This window comes from Clytia hemisphaerica, unplaced genomic scaffold, assembly GCF_902728285.1.
Source record: "Clytia hemisphaerica strain Z4C2 unplaced genomic scaffold, Clytia hemisphaerica genome assembly, whole genome shotgun sequence".
Taxonomy (NCBI): domain Eukaryota; kingdom Metazoa; phylum Cnidaria; class Hydrozoa; order Leptothecata; family Clytiidae; genus Clytia; species Clytia hemisphaerica.
Genome location: NW_027103598.1, coordinates 579280 through 605181, shown reverse-complemented (window position 1 = coordinate 605181; position 25902 = coordinate 579280). Strand labels below are relative to the sequence as shown.

Here is a 25902-nt window from a genome sequence, read left to right as displayed (position 1 = left end):
TATCGCCTTTCTTTCTACTTTTTACAGGGTTAACTAACAGAAAAATGATATTGAAAAATAAAATGTTTAGCTTTTTGTGGAAATTGTTGATTGTTTGATAAAGAGAGTTGTTGAATTCAAAAGAATTTCGTTGGTTGTTGGCCTGACAACTAGGTAAGGCGATTTCTTGTTTCATACGCATAGTATGCACGGAAAGATTTTCCAAATATTTAACACCCCCTTCCCCTTGTACGCAGAGAAAAGACGTTCTCTTTTGCCTAGTCCCCCCTTCTCCCCTTCCGCGCTTACGTACTATATGGATGACGCCTTTATTCATCTCTCAAACAAGAAGTTGTACCTTTGAGAAATAAAAATGTACGGGCACTTAAAACAACAACGGGAATATAGGCTTACGGAAAAAAGTTTTGGAGCAGGTGATCCATAAAGTTTACTATTTCAATGTCAATCTACTTTGAATGCTGAATTATTTTTCGAAAATAAAAATAAATATCTCTTTCATTCATTTCAGCAAATCGGAAACAACACTGACACAACTGAAATCTTATCTTGCGGACGGAAGAGTAAATCTCGCGGCAAAGAATGGACGCACGCCCTCAAGCGGTAAGATGAAATACTTATCCACTTCTCATTAAAAACTATTTTTACACCGTGATAATTAAAGATGCGTTCAGAATGATTCACGACTTCATTATTTTCGTAGCCATGATATTGGATATACAGGGTGTCCGGAGAAAAAGTATTGAATCGTACCACTTCTATATGAAGAAAGTTTTTGTGTGTGTTTCACTAAATTTGCAAGGTTTATCAAAGTTTTTCTCTGTGTCATTTTAATTGTCATGAGACATCTTTTATGAATAATTTTTACAAAAAACAATTTAGGTAGGATTTTGTGGCTTCAAATCCTACCAAGGAGATTCGCTTTTAGCCCTTTAGACTTATACTTCATTGTTCCTGCTCCTGTTTTCCCGATGCTTCCGACTCAGTACGCCAAAGGCCAAATAAGATTTTCGTTTTCGTTTTGTTGTTGTTTCTTCATCGACATTCTTTACAGGGTATCCAGAAAAAAATGGCACGTGATCTTTTTTCGCGACAACTTGTACAATAATTGGAATCTATTCCGTGTTTTTTTGGTCATTACAACAATATTCAAAATCATATTGGAAGTTCATCGTGGCTTGGATCACGAGATTTACGTTTGGCCACGTTTCGAAGAGATTCTTCTCCTATCATCGGGCAAGGCGGAGAATGTTTTCTCCACTATTTAACTTCTAAATGTGAAGCAAATAGATTTTGTAACGATTATGACAATTGCAAAAACGATTTGTTTTTACTTAGTTGAAACTTGAACTCCTGGAAATGAAATCATTCATTTCTAACCTGGAAGTTTCAAAAACTTTGCCAAAAACCATTAAGGAATCCTCCTAGAAGGTCATATTATATAATTTGTGTTCATTATAAAGTAAAGCATATGTTGCAAGAGAAATGAGAAACCAAAAATTCATTCACTAATCCGTTTTTATCCGTTTTTAATCCGTTTTAAGATGCAAACAACTTCCGATAGAGTAGAACGGAATGACTCATTTTCATGAAAACTAAAAATATCATAAGTAGTATTGGAGATAAGTAAACAGCCAGTGCCTAATAAAAAAGTCTTTAATTCCTACCCGAAAGTTTGATACTGGATAGTAGACAGTGCCTGTCCATATCGTCCAGAGACCACTCACTATATGTGGTCAACTTCATACTGAAAGCCTGATACTGGATAAGTATTCTTGCTTCCAGTAGGCTTACATAAACAATGCAACATGGTTACAGATTTCAACATGCCAACAAAAACACGACTTTTATTGTTCCACAGCATTAACAGGGGGCTTCTAAGCCTCATTCTCTTAATTGAAAACGTCATCTCATAGAAAGTTCATTTCACCTCTGTTTTGAAATTTCATTGACTGTGTATCCGGGTTAGCTAAATAAAACTGCTGATATTGACCTTTTTTGCACAATCTTCCATGACGAGCTGTTCGCTCTGTTTGTAAGACGCCTTGCATCTGTCGGTGAAAAGTTACGTCAATGTTACGTCAATGTTACGTCAAGTTACGTCAATGTTACGTCTAGCGAGTACCTCACTAAAAACCGGGATTTTTCATCTCGTTAATTGCGTAAAAAAACGCGGGTGACGTCTAGTATAGGCTATGTTACGTCAAGCTACTCTTTTTTCGAAAGATTTCGCAAAATATCGTAACTGTTTTTATACAAAGTGCTGCCGTAGTAGATTTCCAGCTTCGTCATAGCAGAGTCGTGGCCACAGGAAAACATTAAAGAAAATTATTCGATAATCAGACGGCCTTTTTGATCAACCAATCATATTAGCCTCTAAGGCCCTGTTCTAAAAAGTGCGCAATCTGTTATCTATAAGAGCAGAAAGGTGTCTCGTGATATTGGATGATCCTGACCGATTCCGTTCCACCTAACCAAGGATTAAAAAACACTTCTGGATTGTTTCAAGCGGTCAGGAAAAAAGTGGAATTTAAATCTTCTCAGATTTTTTTTAGTTTGCCGAAACGGTGTCAGTTTTTTTCTTGAAAGTCTGCTTTTAGATTAAACCATCTTAAGTTGTAGACGATATGTCGATTTGATTGATTAAAAAGTACTACTTATATACACTTTTTTATAAGAACCAGTAAACAGGTGATTGTTCTTATTTATTTCAACACTTTGAGCCTCAAATTCTTCTTATCGTGTTCCTAATACACCATTTTCACATTCTCTTTGACGCTCAATTCCATTCTCAGCATTGTTCTTATAATGTTCTGACTTTTGGGTGTTCTATAAAAACTTTCTCGTAAAAAATAGGGTATTTGAGTGAACAGTGATCACTATATATGCTAGTTCCGAAACCTACCGATCTTGAATACCTTAAAACTCGGGCAAACTGTGGAGGCAATTAGAAGATTTTGATTTTGACGCCCCCTATGAAAAGTAAATATTTTTCAAAAATAACGCGAGCAAAGCGAGCACGAAAAAGTTAGTCTTTTTGCACCTTTTGTATTTCGGCGCCCCTTTGAAAAACCTCCGCCGGGAACCCCCTGCCGCCCTACCACCACGCTACTGCAAACCACTCTCCTATCTTTTTTATAAGTACCATTTATAAGTATTATTCCTACGTTCCAGTGTCTCAGAAAAGACAGACGGTGGGTCAATTAATTGCACACACTACCATCAACCATCTCAATCAATGGAACAACCTTTATCAGTTGAACAATTTGTCAAATACTTGTGACTGTGTTGCATATTTTTCATGAAACGGAAATGATGGCAATTAACATTCTTATATCGTCCAATTCTGATAAAGAAAGGCCATTCGAAACGTCTTAAAAAGGTTCATCTAACGTCCACGACATACAAACGATGTTGTATGAATGTTAACAGAAGGATAATTTTTCGTATGTATAATCATGATGGATTCTCATATTTGGAAAGCCACCTGGAAAGTCTGCTTCAATAGATAACATCTCATTTTGATTCGTTTAATTGATTTGTTGTTGGGTCAGAGGTCAGAGAATGATGTAAACCACAATACAGTGGAGGCGTACGGGGTGTACTGTTTCTCGGTTTATTTTTATAAATTATTTGATCTCCTAGGAGCTTTGACACACTACTGAAATTTGAGAGATGGCTATCTCCCCTAATATTTTTAATCTTTCTCAATCAGTGCTTTGCTATCACAGTAGACTCTTTCGACAATAATGGTAGAACCTTTCACATGTCACGCCTTCTTCCGAAAAATGCCAAAGTTCAACGTCTTCATAATCTTGTCTTGTGCAAATCTTGGTAGGTTAGGAAATAAGAGGACGTAAACGCTTTTGTTTTATAACTCAATCCCAACCCTTTGACCTCGTTTTCTCAACATGGTATCTTTGGTAACAACATTGTATAACTTTCTTTACTTGGCAGAGAAAATTGGCTTTTTACGAGAACATTATTCTTGAATTTCTAATCTTTTAAATCCCTGTAAAACTCTAAACTACAGCAAAAAATTAAATGAATAGGTCACGATTGGCCAAAAGCCAAAAAGTTCGATTTCCATTTCTTGTGTCCAAAAGGAAAGACAGCTTCAAAAATAGCAAATCTTCAAGGATGAAGTTTAAAAAGTTTCCTTTCGTCTTCTTCATTTTCTTCATCTACTTAGCAACAACATGATGATGAATGAATGATCTCAACCTCTTATCTTCCTCAACCTTAGCTTGACTTTTCTATAAGCAGCCCAATTCATAATTGAAGAGCTTTAGAGATTGTAACTTGATTCCACAGCAGTTTTGCAAGGGCCAATATCTTGCTATTTTGATGTCTCGTTCCGTTATTTGAAAGCTTCAAGTAGATGCTTCTAAACAAATTCTTGAGGGCAAATATAAGCTGAATGGATCATAGGTTTCTTCGCTGAGTGCAAAACATTGGAGCCTTTTTAGTGTACATGTTTTTGTTTAAGAACAAACTATATAAGAACATAAGGCTTCGATGACAAAGATAATAAGAACAAGTTTAGAACATTTTAAGGCATTGGATTCAAAAACACCCGATTTCTCGGGGAATATGAACAAAAATTACCAACAAAATGGTGAAATTAAGAACATATTAAACACCCCCTTCACACAGACCCGGTAGAATTTTTTCAGCCAGTGGGGGTAAAAAAAATGGACTGAAACTCAATGGGGATTGGATATTCCCATGTTTTTAATGGCTGGGGATTTGAATATTCAGTGGGGATGGAAAAAATAGCGCAATATTTTGCAGTCAGGATTTGCTTATCTGAGTACGCCCGTTCAAAAAATGTTTTAAGAGCGTTTTATTAAAGTTTTTCTTCACTTTTTGCCAGCTGTGGATGATTTTCTACAGACAAAATGATCGAGGCGTGAACATTGTTTCATCGCCAGCTCTCTGGTAATTGTTATTCCAAGATTAGCCATATCGAAATTAGATCACAATTAATATATGATGCCAATCGAAAGATTACAGAAAAGAAAAACAAATATGAAAATCAGCAACAATTTAAAACAATAGCATTATAATGATGACGTCATCACCATGGTAATATTGGCCGTTATAAAAGCGGAGATGCGATGTTTGATTACTCGTACAATATATTGTGATACTGTCTTCTTAATAAGTGAGCAACTGTCGCATAAACTGTGTTTGGTCGGATCGAAGAACAGTCCTTGTGTGTGTCTCCTCAACGTTTCAGCTTGTCCAGCCGTATTGGTGTTTTCTTTTGGAAAAGCAATCTGAAGACATTTGAATAATACCTTGTTTAGAACTTTTTGTGGTTTTCTCTTGGACGATTGGTCATTTTCGGAAGATATTTTGAGTATTGAGAAAAAGAAAACCTTATTTCCATTAGAAATCTTTTGAATATGGCATTTAGCAAACTGGTTTCAACTTTGATGGTCATTGTTGTTGCTACTATTTACAGTAAGTGCGACTCTTGTTGTTTTCCAATTTTGCGGATCGTCATGCTATGAGTTTCTCGTTTTTTCTCAATAAGTATTTGTAGAAACTTGATATTTTTGGTTAGCTTGACACTTCATTACAGAGCTTGAGAAAATTACACTATTTTGGTAGCATGGAATATGAAATAGCTGAATAACGAATGTGGCAAAAATACGCATCACGATACAGCATTTATCTTTAAGAGTAGCACGAATAATCTGAGTCAGTCTTGCCATCAGGGTTGATGAAATATCAGCGAACTTTTTCCCAACGACTGCGAACGTGTGTTCAGTATGTTTACAAAAGAAGTTGTTTTCTAGTTTGTTTTTGTTTTTTTGGCAATCTTTCAACATTCTTTTGAATTGAAGTTCGAGTGAAGTGTAAAAGAAAATATTGAAAGAGGTTGAGAAAAAAGTGGATCAAATGAAATCGACAAGTCCTTCGCCTGCCAAAAGTTCAGAGGCAGATAAGCTTTTTTTCATTGTAACAAAAACAAAAACAAAAAGGAGAAAAGAAAGAGAAATCAGAAAAACAACAAAATCTTCAGGAAATTTTGATTCCAATGCTTCTTCGAAATACGAAGGAGAGTGCTGTGTTTCTTCCATGAAAACAATGAGAAGGCACTCCCTCTCGGAGATGGAAATACATTTTGCGTCATTTTCTATGGGATTAGTTTCATTCTTCCCTTCAACAACACCGGTCTTTCCCCGAACTTCTTTTCCCTCAAAAACAGGATAGTATTTGCCTCTGTTATATGTTAGAACTCTGTTATTCAACTTTCCTCAATCTTATTTTATTTGGGATATCAAGGTTAAGCCTCATTTTTCACAATTTCAAGGTGTTTTCATCGTTTCTAGGGGAGACAATTTGACTTTTATAACGCTCGCTTACGTTTTAAAGATATTTCAAAGTATTCCAAACATCTCCTTTGCATAAATTTAACTTTTTTCCAACTGAAAATTAAAGTATTTTTGCTAAACAAAATCTGACATCATTTGACAAAGCATGGATCATAATTTCATCCATTATTTTGGAAGATCCACTGATTTCACATCTAATAATGATCTGTTAATTATAATTACTGCATTCGTACTCCTCATTAACGAGAAGGAATGACACACTGAAAAAAATGTTAATTATACCACTTGAGAAACCTGCTCAGGCTTTTTGTAGCATCCTGGTACTGGATCAAAAGGCGCTAGCAACTAGTTTCTTCTTCCTTGTAAGTAAATCGATATAATCGCTACGACGACCAAACAATATAATGAGGCTAGTGAGTTTCAACCAATAAAATTCCGTCACAGGGCGGAATAAGAGATTTCCAATCCTGGAAATATCTTGAAAATGTGATATTTCCATAAACATTTGTAAATCTGAAAATATAACTTTCATATTATATATAACTATACTATTTCCAAAGTTTAGGTTTTGAAATATAGAAACATCATATTTTCAGATTTACAAATGTATGTGGAAATATCATATTTTCAAGATATTTCCAAGATTGGAAATCTCTTATTTTGTCCAGTGCGTATTTTGACTAGCCTATTACAATCTTCGTCGGTCGTCATAATGATGGCATACTTCACTTTAGTAACGAATCTATCCTGAAAACAACAAGTTCAGTTTCAGGTATAATTAAAAGGACGAGCGGGCTTTTTTGAGCTTTTTTGTAATCGCCCTGATGTAAACAAAAATTTCTATTGGTTGAAAGAAAAATATCTGATTGGTTAACAAAATATCGTACGAATTTTTTAAGCCAATCAAAATAAGAGTGTCAGTCGAATGTTTTTTTATAGTTTTGAATGTTTTTATAAGTTTCGAAAAGAATAGCGATTGAGTGTTCTTCAATTCTTTTTTTGACCATATAATTAACGCGGAATAACATGGTATTCTCGGGTGATTTTGGATTAATAACCCCTCTTTTCATTGAAAACACTTCAAAATAGCCCTCACTACGTCCGGGCTATTTTGAAATGTTTTCAATGAACCTCGGGGTTATTAATCCCAAATCACCCTCTAAAATATGTTATTACTAGTACTAATCAAAGGCTAGAGTCGACTCTACTATGTAATATTAGAAGCCACTTTTTTCCTTAATATTACTACGCAAGTTACATAAAGTTACGCGGCCCGTGAGGTTTTATACAGACGGTTGATCGGTGAACATTCACCGCCAGAAATCGAAAAAAGTGAAACGCGAAAACAAAGAAAGTGCAGGGTTAAATTCGTCATTTTGGCTCATTTTGGCTTAAGCATGGGAAAGGATAGAAATTCGCCTCTAGCCTTGGACTTTGAAACTCAATGCTTCAGACCCTTCAGAGAGAAATCTCAGTTTGCAAACATTGAACACTTCAAACCTATTAGAACATTTCTTGTTTCTCATCTATCTTTTTAAGGAACTTTTTCTTCAATTTCTTAGAACAGTCTCTAAATATGATGGTAGGATTTTTTGCTCGATTCGCCCTTTAATGAAGGCTTACGGTACAGCCATTTAACATTCATGATATTCATGACGTAATGTTTTCTACGGAAAGACCGGTTTTGACGGTTTATGCCAGTAGTGGCAAATTTTATACAACTTTTGTCTACTTTAAAAGTGGCCACTACTGGCTAAAACCGGGGTATTTCCGTAAAAAACATTACGTCATGAATATCATGAATTGTCAAAGTACCTTTTTAGTCGATTAGCGAAGAATAGCCATACTGTTCCTCTCTCGTACACGAAAACTCTTTGAACAAATTATACAATATGCAGGATAATAAAATCCACTCAAAATTACACTCCCACTTTCCTCGTGATATTTTTTGCGGCGAAAATAAATTAATGAACGCGTTTTAACGATTTTCCTTGTTATTCTTTTTCTTTTTACATGGTTTTTCATTGTTTTGTTTTGGAGAGTTAAAAACCTCTATTTCATGTTAAGGAAATAATCATCATTTTGACGGATACGATTTAGCGTCATTATTTTTTGTGTGTATTTTTGAAAGTGGCTTGTGAAGGATGTCACTTACGAAATTTGGAGGATGATAAGAAAGAAGTTTCACGGAAAATCGAAACATTCTGTTATTGTATTGGATGTGCCTCTTCTCTTATTTGACAAATTATTCCCTGAACCCTTCAAACCCGAGTGACATGTGCATACGTCCAAAATAAGCCGACAAGCTTCAAGTTTTATTGCTTATATGAAGTTTTAGATTTCAAAAACAAAGTTTAAAATTTCTTATGATAGGAATGTAGATCTTGACCAGCGCTGAGAATGAAGTTTTCTAACATGCACTGTCTTTTGACTGAAGAAATTATTCGAACTTTTGAAGAACTTAAACATTCCAATTTTTTTTCTTTTTCTCGTAGATACCGAATGTTTACCGAGCAGCGATCGAGAAACGACAATGACGCCGACAATCCACGATCATCCGCATGTTGTTGATTTCGTCAACGACGGCAGTAAGTGAAACAATCAATTTTGAATCTAGCTTAGACTGTTGACTTTTGCCATTCCTTCTTTTATTTGTTTACGAAGGTCGGTAAAAGTCGGCAGAAAGTCATTGGAGTGCCTTCTTTTAACTTTTTTAAAGGGTTTTCAATTGAAACTGTGAAGTTAAAGTTAAATTTTTTCTATAATTCGCAAACTTGGAACACTTCGTAAAATTTTTCCTATAATTCGAAGAGATTGGACTTTCTAATTGAGATGCCTTGGAGTTTTTACAACATACTTCACTAATTGGTCATTTAAAGTGATAGAGATGACGCGTTCTTTAGAAAAAGTAATAAGATTCTTTTATTACATCTTAACGACCAACCAAATCAAATAAGAGCTTGTAAAAACTCCAGCTTGTCCCGTTGTATGCTTGCTGAACTTTGCTTTTTGATGACTTTTATGACGTTGAGTCCAGACGAAGTAGACTAGTAGTAATTGACAAGGTCGCCATTTTGGAAAAGAATGTTTAAAATCCCAAACAACAAAAAAACTACTTACTACAGTTGCAAAATATATTTAAAAATGGGAAACAAACATGATTAATAGATTTGAAATCCCTTATTTTCAAATAAAAAACATTGCTTCATCCTATTTTTACGTTCCAAAAGCAACTAAAATCTCTCGAACCACACAGTCTAGAAAAAAGCTTTAATTTGACCCCAGGCTAGTTTTAGCCTTACCGCAAAACACATCTCACTTTTCCTCATTTTTTCAGTTAGGCGAAGGGAAGATAGCGAGTTGGTGGACGGTGATGAAAGAATACGGAAAACAAGCCGGAAGAGAAGGAGTTCCGGATCACAAATTAAACTCTGGGCATCAACAACTATTCCTTACGTAGTGGGAAGTGGTGGTAAGTTCGATGATTTTTAAAATTAATTTAATTTCTGATTGTGTCTGGAAAAAGGCTATGAAATGAGTGCGTCGAATCAGATGTAAGGTCCGAAGGCTAATATTTTCTAGAACCGTTTTAGTCTGAATAGCAGACCTCTATAGACATACTTCCTAGTTTCTATAAGATTTTTTTTTTCGCTAGAGGATAAGCAGAAGCCTAGAACCGTTTTAGAAAATATTTCTTTATGTTGTGCACTAATCTATTTATTCTAACTAAAATTTCTTCAATGCCATACCCTGAATTTTTGTATCGTTTTTTATAACTAAAACCACCTTCGCTCATCCAGCTACACTAGACGGGTATGACATGGAGATCGAGAATGCTTTGGCCAAGTTTTCCGAACACACCTGTTTGAAGTTCGTCCGTCGGACAACGGAGAAAGATTATATCAAGTTCATACCAAACCAAGGGTGAGTTTTCATGTTTTATCCTGTGCACACTTCGAGGCTCTCTTGTTATGCCCTGTGCACACTTCGAGGCTCTCTTGTTATGCCCTGTGCACACTTCGAGGCTCTTTTGTTATGCCCTGTGCACACTTCGAGGGTCTCTTGTTATGCCCTGTGCACACTTCGAGGCTCTTTTGTTATGCCCTGTGCACACTTCGAGGGTCTCTTGTTATGCCCTGTGCACACTTCTAGGCTCTTTTGTTATGTCCTGTGCACACTTCGAGGGTCTCTTGTTATGCCCTGTGCACACTTCTAGGCATTTTTGTTATGCCCTGTGCACACTTCGAGGGTCTCTTGTTATGCCCTGTGCACACTTCGAGGCTCTTTTGTATGCCCTGTGCACACTTCGAGGGTCTCTTGTTATGCCCTGTGCACACTTCGAGGCTCTCTTGTTATACCCTGTGCACACTTCGAGGCTCTCTTGTTATGCCCTGTACACACACCTTGTTTCATATATAGTAAAAAGGACGCAATTAATTAATACAACACTACCTTATCGGGGAAAAAAATGAGGAAAATTTTGAGGGGGTGACGAAATTTTCCCCTGACAAATTTTTTCCCCGATATTTATCACCCGACCAAAACTTTTAACCGATTTTTTTATCCCCCGACCAAAACTTTTATCCGATTTTTTAAACCCCAACCAAAATTAAAATCTAAATTTTTTACACCTTTATTAACTGAAATTGGTGCTTTAAATGTCGAATTACAAGATCTTTTTTCGAATTACATAGTGAAGAAAACCATTTCATTTGGATAATTTAGTTGGGTGAAAGTGACTAAATTGTAAATTTCGTCGAGGAAAAGTGACGAATTTGAAATTTTGGTCGGAGGAAAGTGACGAAAATGCCTCTAAGGCTTTTTTCACATACACGTAAAGTTTTACTTTAGATATTACAGAAATCGTTTGTAAGGCTGTCTTTTGGGAATTTCCCCGACATTATGTAGAGTTTTCGTCGATTAAGATGGTCTTACGTGACTTTTCCTTCCGTTCAAAACTTTTTAAACGTAAGAAAACTCCACATAAGGCCTTAAAACACTACGTAAGCTTAGGGAAATTCCCCAACCTTCAAGGTCTTAAGTAAATTTTACTTACATGTAAAAAAAGCTTCAAAATTTTTCCCCGACGAAAAAAAAACCCCGACTAAATAAAACTCTGACATTTTTTTCCCCAATAAGGTATAAGGCACATGTGAAAAAAGCTTCAAAATCAGTCACGTTGAAACAGACTCGCAATCATATTTATACATTTCGAGTTAATTTCTTCATTTTTTCTTTACTTTATTACTTTGCAGCTGTTGGTCTTACGTAGGGTACTCGCCTGATAAATCGGGTGTCCAAGAAATTGCCATCGACGAATGGTCTTGTCTATTTGAAGATCTTATTCAACACGAGGCAATGCACGCCCTTGGTTTTTGGCATGAACATCAACGCCCCGATCGCGACCAGTATGTCGTCATTCATAAAAACAATATACGCGAGGGTGAGTGCTGTTTAAAGCTTTTAAAGCTTTTATTACGAGATATGTAAAGTGTATCGAGATTTTTATTTTTTTATGAGGTTTAATAAAGGATTTTGAGAAATTCTAAAAACATTTGCTCTCCTTCATTAGTTTTTTTCGAGGTTTCAGAAGGTTTAACGATATTTTTTAACGAGTCTTTTACAAAAAAGTTTTTTACGTCAATTCAATAATTTTAAAATATTTTTATAAGATTCTCATATAAGCGAAGAGAAAGGGTTTTAATATTGTGGGAGCGTTCGCGTTAATGAATTTACTTCTTAAGTAAAAAAAACGTACTCTTCTTCTGTTCTTTCAGGGAAGGAACACAACTTTGATATTGTTTATGACTGGATTGAAGCAGCCAAGTCGGAAAAATATGACGTCAAAAGTGTTATGCAGTATGAGAGGTTAGATGAAATTTCACACATTTTCTCCCTCGTATCAATTTCCAAACTTTTGATATACATTGTCTTTTCTACTTCAACTTCATGCCTTTGCTCTCTTACCTCCATTCCTTTTGACACGCTTTGCGACGTTTTTTCGCTTTCTCCCATTATCATTTTGGATGAATCTAATCTAATCTAATTCTCTTTTAGATCTTATTTCACCAATAATTTCGACTTGTTTACGATGGAAATGAAAGGAGGAGACAAATCCGAACTTGGAGGATACGAACTTACCAAAAGTGATATCAAGGAAATCAACAGAATGTATTGCCGTGGAGAAAGTCCCAAAAAGCCAACGACAACTACAAAAAAAACTACGACCACTACAACAACGACCACCACTAAAAGGCCAACGACCACCACTAAAAAACCAACGACCACCACAGCAACGACTACCACTAAAAAGCCAACGACCACCACCAAAAAACCTACGACCACTACAACAAAGAAATCAACTAAAAAACCTACGACCACCACAACAACGACTACCACTAAAAAACCAACGACCACCACTAAAAAACCTACGACCACTACAACAAAGAAATCAACTAAAAAACCTAGGACAAAAGCTAAAACTACGACTACAACGACCACCACTAAAAAACCTACGACAACCACTACAACAAAGAAATCAACCAAAAAACCTAGGACAAAAGTTAAAACTACGACTACAACCACCACAAAAAAACCTAGAAGAAAAGCTAGCAAGCGAGAAAGGAAGAAGGCATGCGTGAACACTTCTGTACATTGCAATTTCCCACCGGACAGTATTTTCTGCGGAATCTCTTTCTATTCTAAAGGATGTCAGAAGACCTGCGAACTGTGCTCATCCGATGAAAAGGAAAAATAAAAGAGAAATGACTCAGGTAAGAAATGGATCAGTTCTTTGTTTTTATTTTGATGAAAATGAACTCGGACTGTATGGGTTACCTTGCCGATAAAAATGAAAACACTCAAACATCATTCGCTTTTATCCATGAAAATTACATTTTGAAGTAGATTATATTTATAAGTAGTAAGTTTACGACCGCAGTCGAGGGTGACCCGAAGGCTACCTTTTCGTATAGCTGTCAACCCGAAGGTAGGCCCTCCTTTCCCTGGATTTCTCCACTTACCCTTGATCCTTCTCTTTAGTTACTGATCATCAAGTACCATTTTGGGAATATTGCGCACTGTAGCTAGTTGCTCTACCTTTATGCTACGGTCGCTTGACGCTTATATTTATAGTTTTGAGGCATCCCTATAACAGAACATATTAGAGGGTTGCGTTATGGCCTAAAACTTAAGCTTTCAATTTTCAAAAAAAAAACAATTAATGCTTTTTATTTATTTGAAATCCTTTTTTTAATATTTCCCGGTTTATGGGGGAAATGTTTTTAAAATCGGCTTTTTAGGGAGGTTCGATGTAAACTTTTGAAAGCGGTCGCGCGATCTGAAAGCGTGTGATAATAGAATGAATAAGTGTCAGTAGCTAGTCTTTCCAAAGCTTTGGCGTATGCTATTTTATTACTATTGAGATAAAAACAATATTAAGGATATGGAAAACTGTGGAAGTTTATCTCCCTAGTATTCTTGAAGTGAGAGACACATTTTAATTTTCAAACTAATTACCCAGTAAGCTTTGCGTTCACGTTTGGTTTTTATGCTCTGTGTTGCTCTAGATTGAAAGAGATGGTTGAAAGTGTCGTCCAGAGTCCAGTTCGCCATCGAAAAAACGTGCATTTGAGGAAGCCGCAGAAGAAAAAACCCCTCTTCAATTAGATAATGTTTATCTAAGCCCAAGTAAGTTGAAGAAATACAATGATGTCATCAAATTTGGAAGCCCTTCAAAAGAAACAAAGACGGCTGTAGAATTTCCGTATCTGCCAGTTCCTGAACCAAAAGGTCACGGTCAGCCAGATGCACCCATACATAATCAATATTAGCGACATCACCCTTATCTGTGACATTGTATCAATTAAGGCATTCATTAATATTGATAACCGTCCAGTTGTAAGTGTGCAGCTTCCTTACATTACAAGAGTGATCCTGTCAACAAAAAAGATTGTTGGGCTAATGACTCAACTGGTGCGCTGCAATGCCATTGGCTCTTTGGGGTGATTTAGTAAATCAAGTGGAGAATAGTGGAACCTATCGTGTTATCAACGCTAAAGTGAAGGCTGGGTATGGCAAGTTGTCTCTAACCACTAATTCTTCAACCAAAATTTACAATGATGACACTGCTGTAGCCCCATCCCCATTACCAACTAATCAGAAAACATCAGCTGTCAAGTATCCACCCATCAGAGTGATCAATTTGCAACGCAGGTATTACTGTACTTCATGTAATAAATTCAAAGATCCTACATCACCAAATCCAAACTTATTTTCTTGCTGCTCATCATGTAAATCTAATATCTCAACCGTACGCATGAAAAAGAAAATTAGTACTCTATTAGAATTTGAGGATGATCGCGAATCAGTCAAAGTTAGGTTTGGAGGAAGCCAGGTGGAGGAATACTTTAAAAGATTTGGCTCTGCCGTGCCCCGTGATGTTGATGACATCAGTATTGCCCTACTGCAGGACTGTAACTCGATCATGCTTTATGATGCACAAAATTATTGTATTGGGTTTAAGTAAACTTACTCCCTTGCTGTGAGACTTTAAATTTATAGAACTGTCATTGATGACTTTTATTATAGTAAAAGAAAATTTCTTTTGATATTTGTTTTCATTTACAGTAGCTGTCTTTTGAATTTTGCTGGAAAAAAGAATTGAATTTTAATCTTGATCTTTTTATGACTTGGAGGTAAATTAAATACCATTCCGTTCTACTGTTACATTGTTATTTTTTGTTCTCTTTTGATGTTTGAAGGTGTGGTTATTAAGTTTTATCTTCACTCAGCAGTCTTCTGAACTTTGAAAAGAATCAATTTATAATTATTCTTATAAGAGTATGGGCTATGATGAGAATGTTTGTCCATATGTTAATATTTTTATATTTTGCCGCTAAAAACTGTAATTATTTCAATGCTGTTTTGCAGATGGACACAAATACCTTCAGTGAGCTTGTGTGTCTCTCATCATTGAAAAAACGTGCATTTGAGAAAGCTGCAGAAAAAAAAACATTGTTGTTTTTTGTTCTCTTTTGATATTTGTTGTTTTTTCTATTTTGTTCTGCCCTATATTTCAGCTATCCTGTGGCACTGTTTTGGCCAATCTTACTTGCCAGCTTTGAGAATAGACCAGTATTTAGCTTCCTTGACTTGCCTTTATCAATCATATACTTTGCTTCTGCTGTTCTTTATAATTTGTATTTTCATATTCTAACCGTATATAGATTTTAATATATTTTCATGGATACTACTTCATATTTTAAACTGTATAATAACTTAAAAAAGAAACTCTTCAGTTTTTCCTGCTCTTTTGTATTTGATGTTCTATGAATTTATGTGGATTTAAAAATATTTTCATAGTACTTTATATTTTATACTGTAAATAGCTCAAAGAAACTCTTCATTGCAAACATTATGTAGGCTTGTCTTTAAAAAAAAGCTGAGGTAAGTTATGGCATGTCTCAAAAACATGAAAATTTTGACACATGCCATAAGTCACCTGGGACACCAATATACAATACAATACCTTAGGGAACTAAATTCCCCCCCTTTTTATAATTTTGTTTTACTAATATTTTTATTTCGACCGCAAAAATTAGATGCAAAAAGCACTAAAAGATTTCGACGTTACTTCTCAAACACAGCTTGATTTAGGCCAATTCTCTACTTCCTAAGTACCAACTCCTACTAAAACTCAGCAATTTACTTATGTAGTATAATTAAGCTCTGAATGTCGATTTAGACTGGAATGGCTTTTAGAATAAAAGTCAATTTAAATATCTGCAGGCTACGGCACTATCTTCCCCCAGTAATGAAAATAGGGGGTAATTCCCTGCGACGAACGAAATACACTTGTGAAAATATGCAACCTGATTTGTCAAAACTGAGGTTCGGAATTCTCGAGTTATGACGTCATCACTAGCATTTTCCATCCGTCGTGGCGATTTTCATCAAAATATTTAACCTCGCTATTCATGATATTCATGACGTAATCTTTTCCACGGAAGCACCCGAGATAACCCGGAACTAGTGGCAAAATAACAAAAGACTTTTGCCACTAGTCCGTATTATTTCGTGTGCTTCCGTGTAAAAGATTACATCATGAATTGAGAAGAATTAACGGAAATCTCCATTCCAGTCTTTATGAACGGACGATGGATTTCAAAGTTCAAAATCAAGTGTGAAAATGTTAAAAATTCATTGGGGCATAAATTTTTTTAAAAGGCATCAAAATATATTTGCCAGGACAGTTAACTGGCTATCGAAGAAAAAATAATTACTTTGATATTATTTTTCTTTCTTTTGATATTAATATTCAATGTTTATTCCGTATTTACATCCAAATTTATTAACCCTTCTCTGTGCTGCTTCCTTTTTCATTTATTATTTAGACAAAAAAGAAATTTTTATATGAAAACTGAATTGAACTTTTAATATCGCGCCGCACCTAAAGTAAATTCACAAAAATTTAATAAAGCGCCAATTGAGAAAATTTGAGTTAAATCATTAAAATAAATACCATATTATTAAAGTTAAAATAGATGCTGAAAAATGTATCCAATCCAAAAGTTAATTTGTGCTTAAAGAATTTGGGCTACTGTTGGGTATCTAGGGGGTATGCCCCACGTGGCAAGATTTCAATACGATAACATGCTATAGTAGTATATATGAATGATGTAGATAAAATGATCTCCAGTACACCTTGGGGCCACCGCAACCAAAAAAGCGCTGCGAATTCTTTAATCTTGAATTAATTGCAGATATTTGATATGGAGAGGTGGTCTAAAAGATAAACGAAGCAAAATTTTCACATTCATTAATTTAAGATATTTTACCTACGACCCGGTCGATGAGAAGTAAAATTTCTTAGAACTTCTCTAAAAAACTGGCAGAGAGACCAGCTAGTATCATGATACACAATATTTATAAAGGCAAGAAACATGGATGATAGCCAAAAGTCCGTCATCCGGATATAAGTCCGTGAACATGTCTAGATCATCTATCGCGGACGGTTCCGTGTATGTTACCACAAGGAAACTAATTTAACAAAGTATCGCTCGAGAAATTCGATGTAAACAACCTCTATACGTGCAACGCTCGCGCCTATCACCGCGTGCTAGACGATCCTATCGTCTACACAAGATCACTAAAAAAGGGAATAGTTTAGAAGAGGCGTGATAAATTCGGGTGGAGTAAGCAGTGGCGGAGATGTTTACAGTGTAGACGATGCAAATTTGGCGCAAAAGCAAAAAAACTGAAAAAAGCCGTGGATTTGCCTTTGCGTATTATTGACGATTCGGTTCGGTCATTTTCAAAACATTCGAAAACGCACAACAGCATCAACTTTTACTTTTCTATGGCTGAAGGAATTTCTTGCATGAAATTCTTTTCTTTATGGGTTTATTTTGTAGCTCAAATTTAGAATGTTAGTTTGCAATTTATTTGCAACAAGTATTTAAATTTTAAGAGCCATGCTTCATATGTTTAACATACTTTGACTTCAGAAATAATCACCACAAAGACTAACAGGTTTGTTGTTAATATTTTTTACTTCCAACCTTTATTTTTCTTCTTTTTAACTACAGTAATTTAACTCAAAGACACCCACACTTGCTGTACATTTAGTATCATTTTACACATTTCCCTTCTGATAAAAACAGCTTTTTACCTTCTTTTCAATACTCCCTATTTTTGTTTTGTTAGAAATTCTACAAGTTACTAATTTTTAACTTTTATATTTTTTATATTTGACATGTTCAGTAGTATAGAAGTATAATTATAGCCACAGGAAATCATTTTGAAGTTTTTAATTTTTGTTTGTCTGGAAGATGGTATCAATTTGAAGGTAGACTATGTGCTTCTGGCAGCTAGAGAAGAGTTTTATTCTGATACAAAAAATCATTACAGGATAGTTTGACAATTGAAGACAATTTGTTTCCGATATTTTCCACCATATATTCTATATTCATAGATAATTATATTCTGGCCTTAGGTGGAAGTTGTAGACGTTCATGGTACAGCAAGATGCTGTTATTGCTACCATACAATGCTACTTGAAAGTCTTATCGAATTCCTAGCTGGAAAAAATGATTATTTAAAAAAAGATAAGATATTTTATTTTCTCAGACATATCGTACTACATATTCTACAAATGGCCTTTCAATTGCTTTTAATCGGCTGATTGGAGTAAAAACTGAGCTTTTTCAGGGTTTCGAGAAATTAAACCAAAAAATGCCAGAACAAATTCTCACCCTAATTAAAATCCCTGAAGTAATCTCTATAATTAAAAATTGTTTTTTTCTGATTTCCTATATAAATTTTAAAAAATAAGGATAAAATTTTAGTTTTTAGTTCTGTTTTGCTAACTTCTTTATATAAACATTATACTGTCTGCTATTGCGAAACCATATTTACATTAACTTATGTAGCATTAAAATTACCATAAATCCTAGAGCACTCTTCAGATTGACTTCAGATCTGGTGTGTATACTCTCTGTACAGACTGGAAGAAATTTGCAAATAAAAAATGCCCAAAAGATACCCCAATCAAAATCTCGTTTTTTCAGCAAAGGGCGACAACAGTCAGACAGTTTCTTTTTTCAAACAGCCAAATTTCTTGTTAAAAAATTGCTAAAATTGGCATAATTCTGGAATTTTTTTACATGATATAAACATTCCTTTGCCACACAATTCACCAAATTTTGTTTGAGATATTCATTCAATCTGAAGTTATTTTATAAAAAAATATAAGTCAAAAAATTATATATATGAAATATTTTAATTCGCCGCAACCCAAGATTATGCTAAAAATTTTTGTCGCTGAATGTCTTGACCTGTATTAGAATAGTAAAGGAATAACAATTGCTTGAGAATGTGTAAGTACAATTTTTACATTTTGGGGTAGCAACATGAGTATTTACAGCTTGCATTTGGCAGTACCATTTTTGATTGTTTTGACTGGTTTTATTCTTCATATAACGTACAGAACAATTTTCCAACCATGTTCTACTGGTTCAATTTCAAAAATTTCACAAAATAACACGAAATAATTTTATAAAAAGGTATATAAGCAGTAGGGAAACTTATTACCAAAACCTTTTTGGTGATTTCACAAAAACATTTTTGGTTAACTCTTGATATGCACCATTGTCGTCCACAGCTGATTGGTTGAAAGTGACGTATTGACTTATTTTACGTCACTTACAACGAATCACCTATTGGGTATATACATGATGTAATGTCAGAAGACCTTGGAATGGCACATATCATGAATTTGCAGTGAATAGGTGCAATTCATGAAAAATTTCAACCTTTCACACCGTGAATTTGCCAAAAAATTATGATGACTTTTAAACATTTTGTTTTTCATGTACTCGTACATCTGGAATTAACTGAATATAAACTACGTTCTGGTTCAATTAATTGCCCCTACCTAACCTAAGAACACCCTCTTTTTACTTTTGAGAAAAATCTCAAAGAAGCTTGTCCATGTCCATTGAAAGTGGCAATCTATTCTATTCTATTATGGTTGAGTTACAGGAGGCTCTGGTAGCCCATTCTCGCAACTTTAGATGCTTTGAGTAAGCATCCCGTCAGCACCTTGAACTGACTACCCAATTCCCCTCACATGGCATGGGTTGACCCGGGCGAAGGTTTGTTCACTTGCCAAGTGAACCGTTGTGAGTGGGAATCGAACCTTGGTCGTCTGTACAGGAATCAAGGTTGATGCCCACTATACCACAACGCCACTGAACACCCAATAAATAAGAAGAATTAGAATTTGTAACACCAGTTCTAAAAGGTTCTATTCCTAGAAACTTGGGAAAATAAAATACTAGATTAGAAACAAACATGAAAAAATATACATGAAGGAAAGTATTTTCAATCAAAAATCAAAAAGTAGTTTGAGGTATAAAGTAGTTGAGAATAGAGTGAGAGCTCGTGCACATAAACCACATAGAAGCACTGAAAAGCAGCTGAAAATTTTAAGGAATGGAAAGAATGGAAAACATACCTGATTAAAATGGAATCTTGAAAGGAAAGTCAGTCAGGTTGTTGTTCATATTCAAAAAGACTTTTCCAAAAGCAAATCTTGAGGAATCTAATCCCTACTGACACACTAAAGACTTATATACTGTACACAAAAATTCATGCATAAAAAAGACTAATAAAAGTAGAAATAATTGTTCTCCACCATGAAAATAAATCTCATAAAAACAATCTGAGTGAAATTTCATCAGCCATCTTTCTCAAACGTTTAGCTGTTTGCACTGTTTGCACTCAGTTCGAACAAAAAACGCAAACGGAAAATCTCGAAAACCCGCTGACCTCTCTCAGAGGTCAGTCAGGCAAAATCGTTTGAGTGAAGGTGCGCCAAATTGGTATCGTCCGTTTCTTCGAAACTCTCCCGCCGATTTTTTTCCGTATACCGCCATAACGCCATACCGCCATTTTTCCCGCCTTTATTATCACTGTAACGGACGATAACATCGTCTAAAGCTTGGTTCCCACTGGGCGATAAGAAGCGATAGAAAGCGATAGAAAGCGATAACTTCTCAAAATGAAAGCGATAGAAAGCGATAGCAAGCGATGGAAATATGAAAAAACAGATGTTTTTGAAAAATTAGAGGAGAAAAATTTAAACTACGAGCAGAAAGAAATCAAACGAATAAAGATGGATTCATCATCAGAGGAAGAAGACTTAGCCATTCTTGCATATATTTTAATCGATGAAGAAAAACGAAAAAAAATTAGGAAACATCGGTTTTGGGTTCGAAAAATTTTCAGAGAACGTGAAAGGCAAGGTGCGTTTAACAATTTGCTTCGTGAATTGCGACAGGGAGACAGAGAATACTTTTTCAAGTAAGTGCTTATTTTTATCCTGAATTTTCTTTATATAAGGCCTAGATAGTTCGCTTGGATATTCATAGTCTAGTGTGTATTGTAATGAAACGTTATATATAAGTATAGGAGCTTTAGAAGTTCATAATGAGAATTCTATAAAGGAAATTCTTACAATTTTTAGGTATATGCGAATGTCACCAGATCGATTCCAACATTTGTGCAGTCTAGTCGGACCATACATCACAAAGCAGAAAACAAATTTTCGAACACCCATCTCTGCTCCTCAAAGGCTTGCTCTAACCCTACGTTTCTTGGCAACAGGTGAAAGTCAACAGTCGTTAAGCTTCAGCTATCGTATCGGTAGATCAACTGTCAGCAAAATAATTTCCGAAACATCTCTTGCAATCTTTCATGCCTTACGAGACCCCTATTTGAAAACCCCAACAACAGAAGAGGAGTGGCTCAATATAGCAAATGGTTTCGAAGAGACTTGGAACTTCCCTCACTGCATCGGGGCACTGGATGGCAAACATATCAGAATAGAATGTCCCAAAATGACGGGTACATACTATTATAATTACAAGGGTTTTTACAGTATTGTTTTGCTTGCCATTTGTGACAGCAATTACTGTTTCACCCTTTTTGACCTTGGGCATTATGGAAGTAACAATGACAGTGGTGTGTTGTCCAAATCCAAAATAGGAGAGTTGATCGAAAATGGTGCTTTGGGAACACCAGACCCGTCAAAGTATAAGAGCTGTAATTTTGATCCACTACCATATTTTTTGGTCGGGGATGAAATATTTCCGCTGAAATCTTGGTTGATGAGACCGTATCCCGGAAAGCTTACGAAAGAGCAGCGCATTTTCAATTACCGCTTGTCTCGTGCAAGAAGAACCATTGAAAATGCTTTTGGAATTCTTTCAGCAAGATGGAGGATTCTATATTCACCGATCAGAGCAAAAGTTGAAAATGTCGAGAATTATGTTTTGGCTTGCTTGAGCCTCCATAATTATTTACGCATCACTGACAATGCCTCGTATTGCCCTAGTGGTTTTGTCGATTCCTATGATAGTACAGGAAAATTGAAAGAAGGTGAGTGGAGAAAAGTGCAATGCGAAAGTAGAGGGTTGGTACCGATAAATCGAGTGAAAGGATCAAGGTATTCTAACCAAGCGATAAAAATGAGAGGCGACCTTCTATCTTTTGTCAACAGTGAGGAGGGCAGTGTAAGCTGGCAAGAACATTACGTTACAAGGACATCTTATAGTACTGAAGACAATTAGAAAATTTTGTGTAAATTTCTGTCTTTATATTAACCATGATTATGATATAAAATAAATAAAGTTTGCTAGTTTACGGGTAGTCTACAAAACTATTGTTGGTATTGCTGGTCAAGGGTCGAGTTTCCATAAGCTGCATTGGGTGGTGGGTACGAGGGGGAGGGAGAATATGAAGGTGACTGTACTGGAGATTGAAAGTTGTTTCCATTTTCGGGGTTTCGGTAATTCTGAGTAGGTGTTGAACCATTGAAAGAAAAATTTCCTCTTTCAGGGCTTTGAAAATCATTTGGTACAGCAGGATTTGTGTTGTTAAATGTAGCATCCTCAGGGTTTCTGAAGTTAGTTATTAAAGGAGCCGAGTTAGAGTACTGTCCATTTCCAGGGCTACGTAAAACATTGTGATGAGTTTGAATTTCTCTTTGCATTGATGCCTGTCGCAGATTTACATTTTGATTCTGATTTTGTAGAACCATCATTTGGTATTTGAATAAAGTGTTTTTTATCTCATTCTTGGCCATCAATTTTTCCAATTGAGAAAGCTGACGCAAGTCATCTGCAACTGTAGCAACGAATCGATCTTCCGCGTCATTTTGGGGCAATGGCTTTTTTGCCTTTTCTCGATCACGTGACTCCATCCTCGTGCTCATGTTTTTTAAAAATGTCAACTTTTGTTTTTCGTATTCATTTTCTTTTCCCTTTTCTTGTGCCAGTTTTCTCTTGGGTGGATTTGGTTTTGGCAATGCTGCTTTCTGCTGAGTTAATGGCTTCGGTAGGACTGATGGGTTATTGGCGTGATTTGTAATGGTAGGTGCTAGTCCAGGTGACATTGAAATATTCGTATCTTCGAGGCTGTTTCTTTCGTTGTCGCTTTCACCTCCACTTTCACCTCCGCTTTCGTCATCAATAAAGGGACAAGGAGGATCAACAGGTTTATCCGGAAGCTCTTCTTCTAATTGGCTTAGCTCTTCCTCTTCATGATACGTATATTGTTGGCTCGAATAGTTGTCGACTGAAGATTTAGATGTTCGAGGTTGTAGGAACTCGTCTAACCATGCACAGAACTTCCACTTGTTGTACTCAGCTAACGCTTTGTCCACGGGTTCTCGGTTATTCCCTGATTGAGATCGTGCACTTTTCAGGTTGCCCTTCTTTTTCGAGTAATTCTTCTTCATGTTCTCGAACGCATTCTTTGCCTTTTTTTCTGGAGAAGGAAAAGTATTTTTATGTAAATGGCTTGTTTTGCCACAATTTTGCATCAAATAAAGTACAGCAGTGACATTAGAATGACAATCTCTAAAATCGTTTCTTTAGTTTAATATTAATGTGAATCTCATATGAAAAAAACACTTACCATTTTCTATGAAGCTTAAGCTTTTTGAAACCTCCTTCCATGCATTTTCAGTGACAGTGTTGTCCTTGTACTCTTTTTTGGATTTGTCATATAGACAGGGATATAATCGAACGGCCTCGCTTACTTCTTCATACTCTTGTGTAGTAAGTTGTCGTTTGGTCATGTCTGTTATATTTTTATTCGTTGCAGTACGTACACTCAAATAGCAGAACAAAATCAAGAGAAACTCTCATATCACACACTTTTGTTTTTAATTTTTTTTACGAAAAAAATCATTACTTTGAGAATCTATGTTCAAAAATTGTCGGAACTCTTTCATGTTAGGCGATAGAAAGCGATAAATATGAAAACTTTTTCATCTTTTTATTCTGGCGATGGAAAGCGATAGAAAGCGATGGAAAGCGATAGAAAGCGACAGAAGTTATCGCCATGTTTCCATTGAAAATTGAAAAAATATATTTTCCCTCACTTTCTGTCGCTTTCTATCGCTTTCTATCGCTTCTTATCGCCCAGTGGGAACCAAGCTTAACCGCGTGCGTGTGCGAAGAAAACAAATTCTTATCAGGGTGTATTTGTAAAATACTCTCTTTTCTATAGTATATTTATTTGATAACTTTATTTACAGTGATTGATAGAGTTAAGGAATAAGAAGAAGTAAGGACAAGAATTTTTGTTTCATCGTTAGAAAATAATTTCAATTACAATTTTAAAAGCTGTTGTTGGGAAATATTTTGTCGCATATTTGCGAATCTTGTTTTTCTACACAGATTGTCGGGATAAATTCGGCTTTTGTCAGAAGAAGAACATTTGTAGTGGAAGTCGGAGGATCTATTGCAAGAAAAAGTGTGGTCCTTGCTGACGATGGTGTTGAAGATTGCTGTTGGTTCTCAAGGATAGAGGGACAGACAAGTGTATTTCGACCCTGGAACTGACTGTCATAGATTGTGAACAATTTACAAAGGTCACACAGACTTTTGAAAAGGGCATGATTTTCAATTTTTTTTCTCTGTAGAGCCGACATAGGATGGTGTGGAGAATTTTTATTAAAATTAATCAGAAGAAAATCAATACATGGCGTTGAAATCAAATAGACCTTATCGGAGTTTTAGATTTTTCTAAAAAAGTGATGCATTGTGGGATTGTTTCAAGTGTATTACAATAGAAATCTCTTAGGAATTCCTCGAGGGAATTCTCTATTGTAATACACTCGAAACAATCCCACAATGCATCGCTTTTTTAGAAAAATCAAAAACTCCGATAAGGTCTATTATGAAAAAGGGATGAATTTTATATCTCAGTTCTTTGACAGGTCAGGCAAGTGCATCGAAATCAATCTGCTATCGACTAGTTTTTTGTTATTTTTGAGATTTTTTTCATGATATATTTAATACAAATTATATTATTCAACTTTCGTACATACACTAGTATTTATTTTCTAATAATGATGATATTTTTAAAATATTTTTTAACATTTTTATTAATCAGTTAAAGTTAGATGCTAAGCTTAATTTCAAAGAAATTTTATGAACATTTTATAAATTTTCCCTCTTCGTTCTTCATTGAAAATGTCCCCAGTAAATCGATTATTGTCATTTTGGCACCTACTGTGACCTACAAAACTAAATTTCAGACCTAATTATAGTCAGTTTTTCAAAACATGATTTTTCGAGATTTAGATTATTTAAGTGATTACATAGCAAGTTGTGCTTCTGCCTAATATTTTGACATGAAAAAAATATGAAAATATCATCGATGCTCGTACTTTTGTTTTGCTTGCTTCGAACGAGCGACGAAAAAATCCTCCGCTTACCGTGCATAAAAGAAGGGAATATTGAGAATGTAACAAAAGGTTTGTTACGAGAAAGACCGATACACGTTTTTTTTTTATTAGAACACTTAAAATTTGGCTGAGCCTGGATGTGCTTATTTTTTTAGCAATTTTCAGCCTTAAATGTTCTTAAATGCGTTCTTAATTTTTCAGACTACTCTAAATCGACAATATCATGCAAAATGGTGACCAAAGAATAGAACATTTAGCAGACTGGGTACATTATCAGACAGACCCCAATTCGAAATA

The 25902-nt window shown here is 35.4% G+C and overlaps 2 protein-coding genes across 3 annotated transcripts; both read left to right on the top strand.

The window, feature by feature from the left end:
- The first annotated feature begins 31 nt into the window (after nucleotides 1–31).
- On the top strand, nucleotides 32–25132 carry LOC136801898 (zinc metalloproteinase nas-14-like). Of its 2 annotated transcripts, XM_067058576.1 has the most exons (9): nucleotides 32–153; nucleotides 509–600; nucleotides 8840–8932; nucleotides 9682–9816; nucleotides 10145–10268; nucleotides 11600–11787; nucleotides 12122–12212; nucleotides 12402–13117; nucleotides 24593–25132. In XM_067058576.1, the coding sequence occupies exons 3-8, from the start codon at nucleotides 8878–8880 to the stop codon at nucleotides 13099–13101; spliced, it is 1293 nt and encodes a 430-aa protein (XP_066914677.1). In that variant the 5' UTR covers nucleotides 32–153; nucleotides 509–600; nucleotides 8840–8877; the 3' UTR covers nucleotides 13102–13117; nucleotides 24593–25132. The 2 variants fall into 2 exon arrangements, with proteins under 2 accessions (XP_066914677.1, XP_066914676.1); XM_067058575.1 differs by lacking the exons at nucleotides 32–153; nucleotides 509–600 and adding an exon at nucleotides 5274–5466.
- Nucleotides 21383–22477, top strand: LOC136801860 (uncharacterized). Its single transcript, XM_067058522.1, has one exon. The coding sequence runs from the start codon at nucleotides 21383–21385 to the stop codon at nucleotides 22475–22477; it is 1095 nt and encodes a 364-aa protein (XP_066914623.1).
- Nucleotides 25133–25902: the final 770 nt, after the last annotated feature.

Coding starts and splice junctions, on each gene's coding strand:
- LOC136801898 (XM_067058575.1), top strand. CDS start 5,409: ATGGCATTTAGCAAACTGGTTTCAACTTTGATGGTCATTGTTGTTGCT. Junction 8,933..9,681: donor TGATTTCGTCAACGACGGCA/GTAAGTGAAACA, acceptor TCATTTTTTCAG/TTAGGCGAAGGGAAGATAGC. Junction 10,269..11,599: donor AAGTTCATACCAAACCAAGG/GTGAGTTTTCAT, acceptor ATTACTTTGCAG/CTGTTGGTCTTACGTAGGGT.
- LOC136801860 (XM_067058522.1), top strand. CDS start 21,383: ATGTCACCAGATCGATTCCAACATTTGTGCAGTCTAGTCGGACCATAC.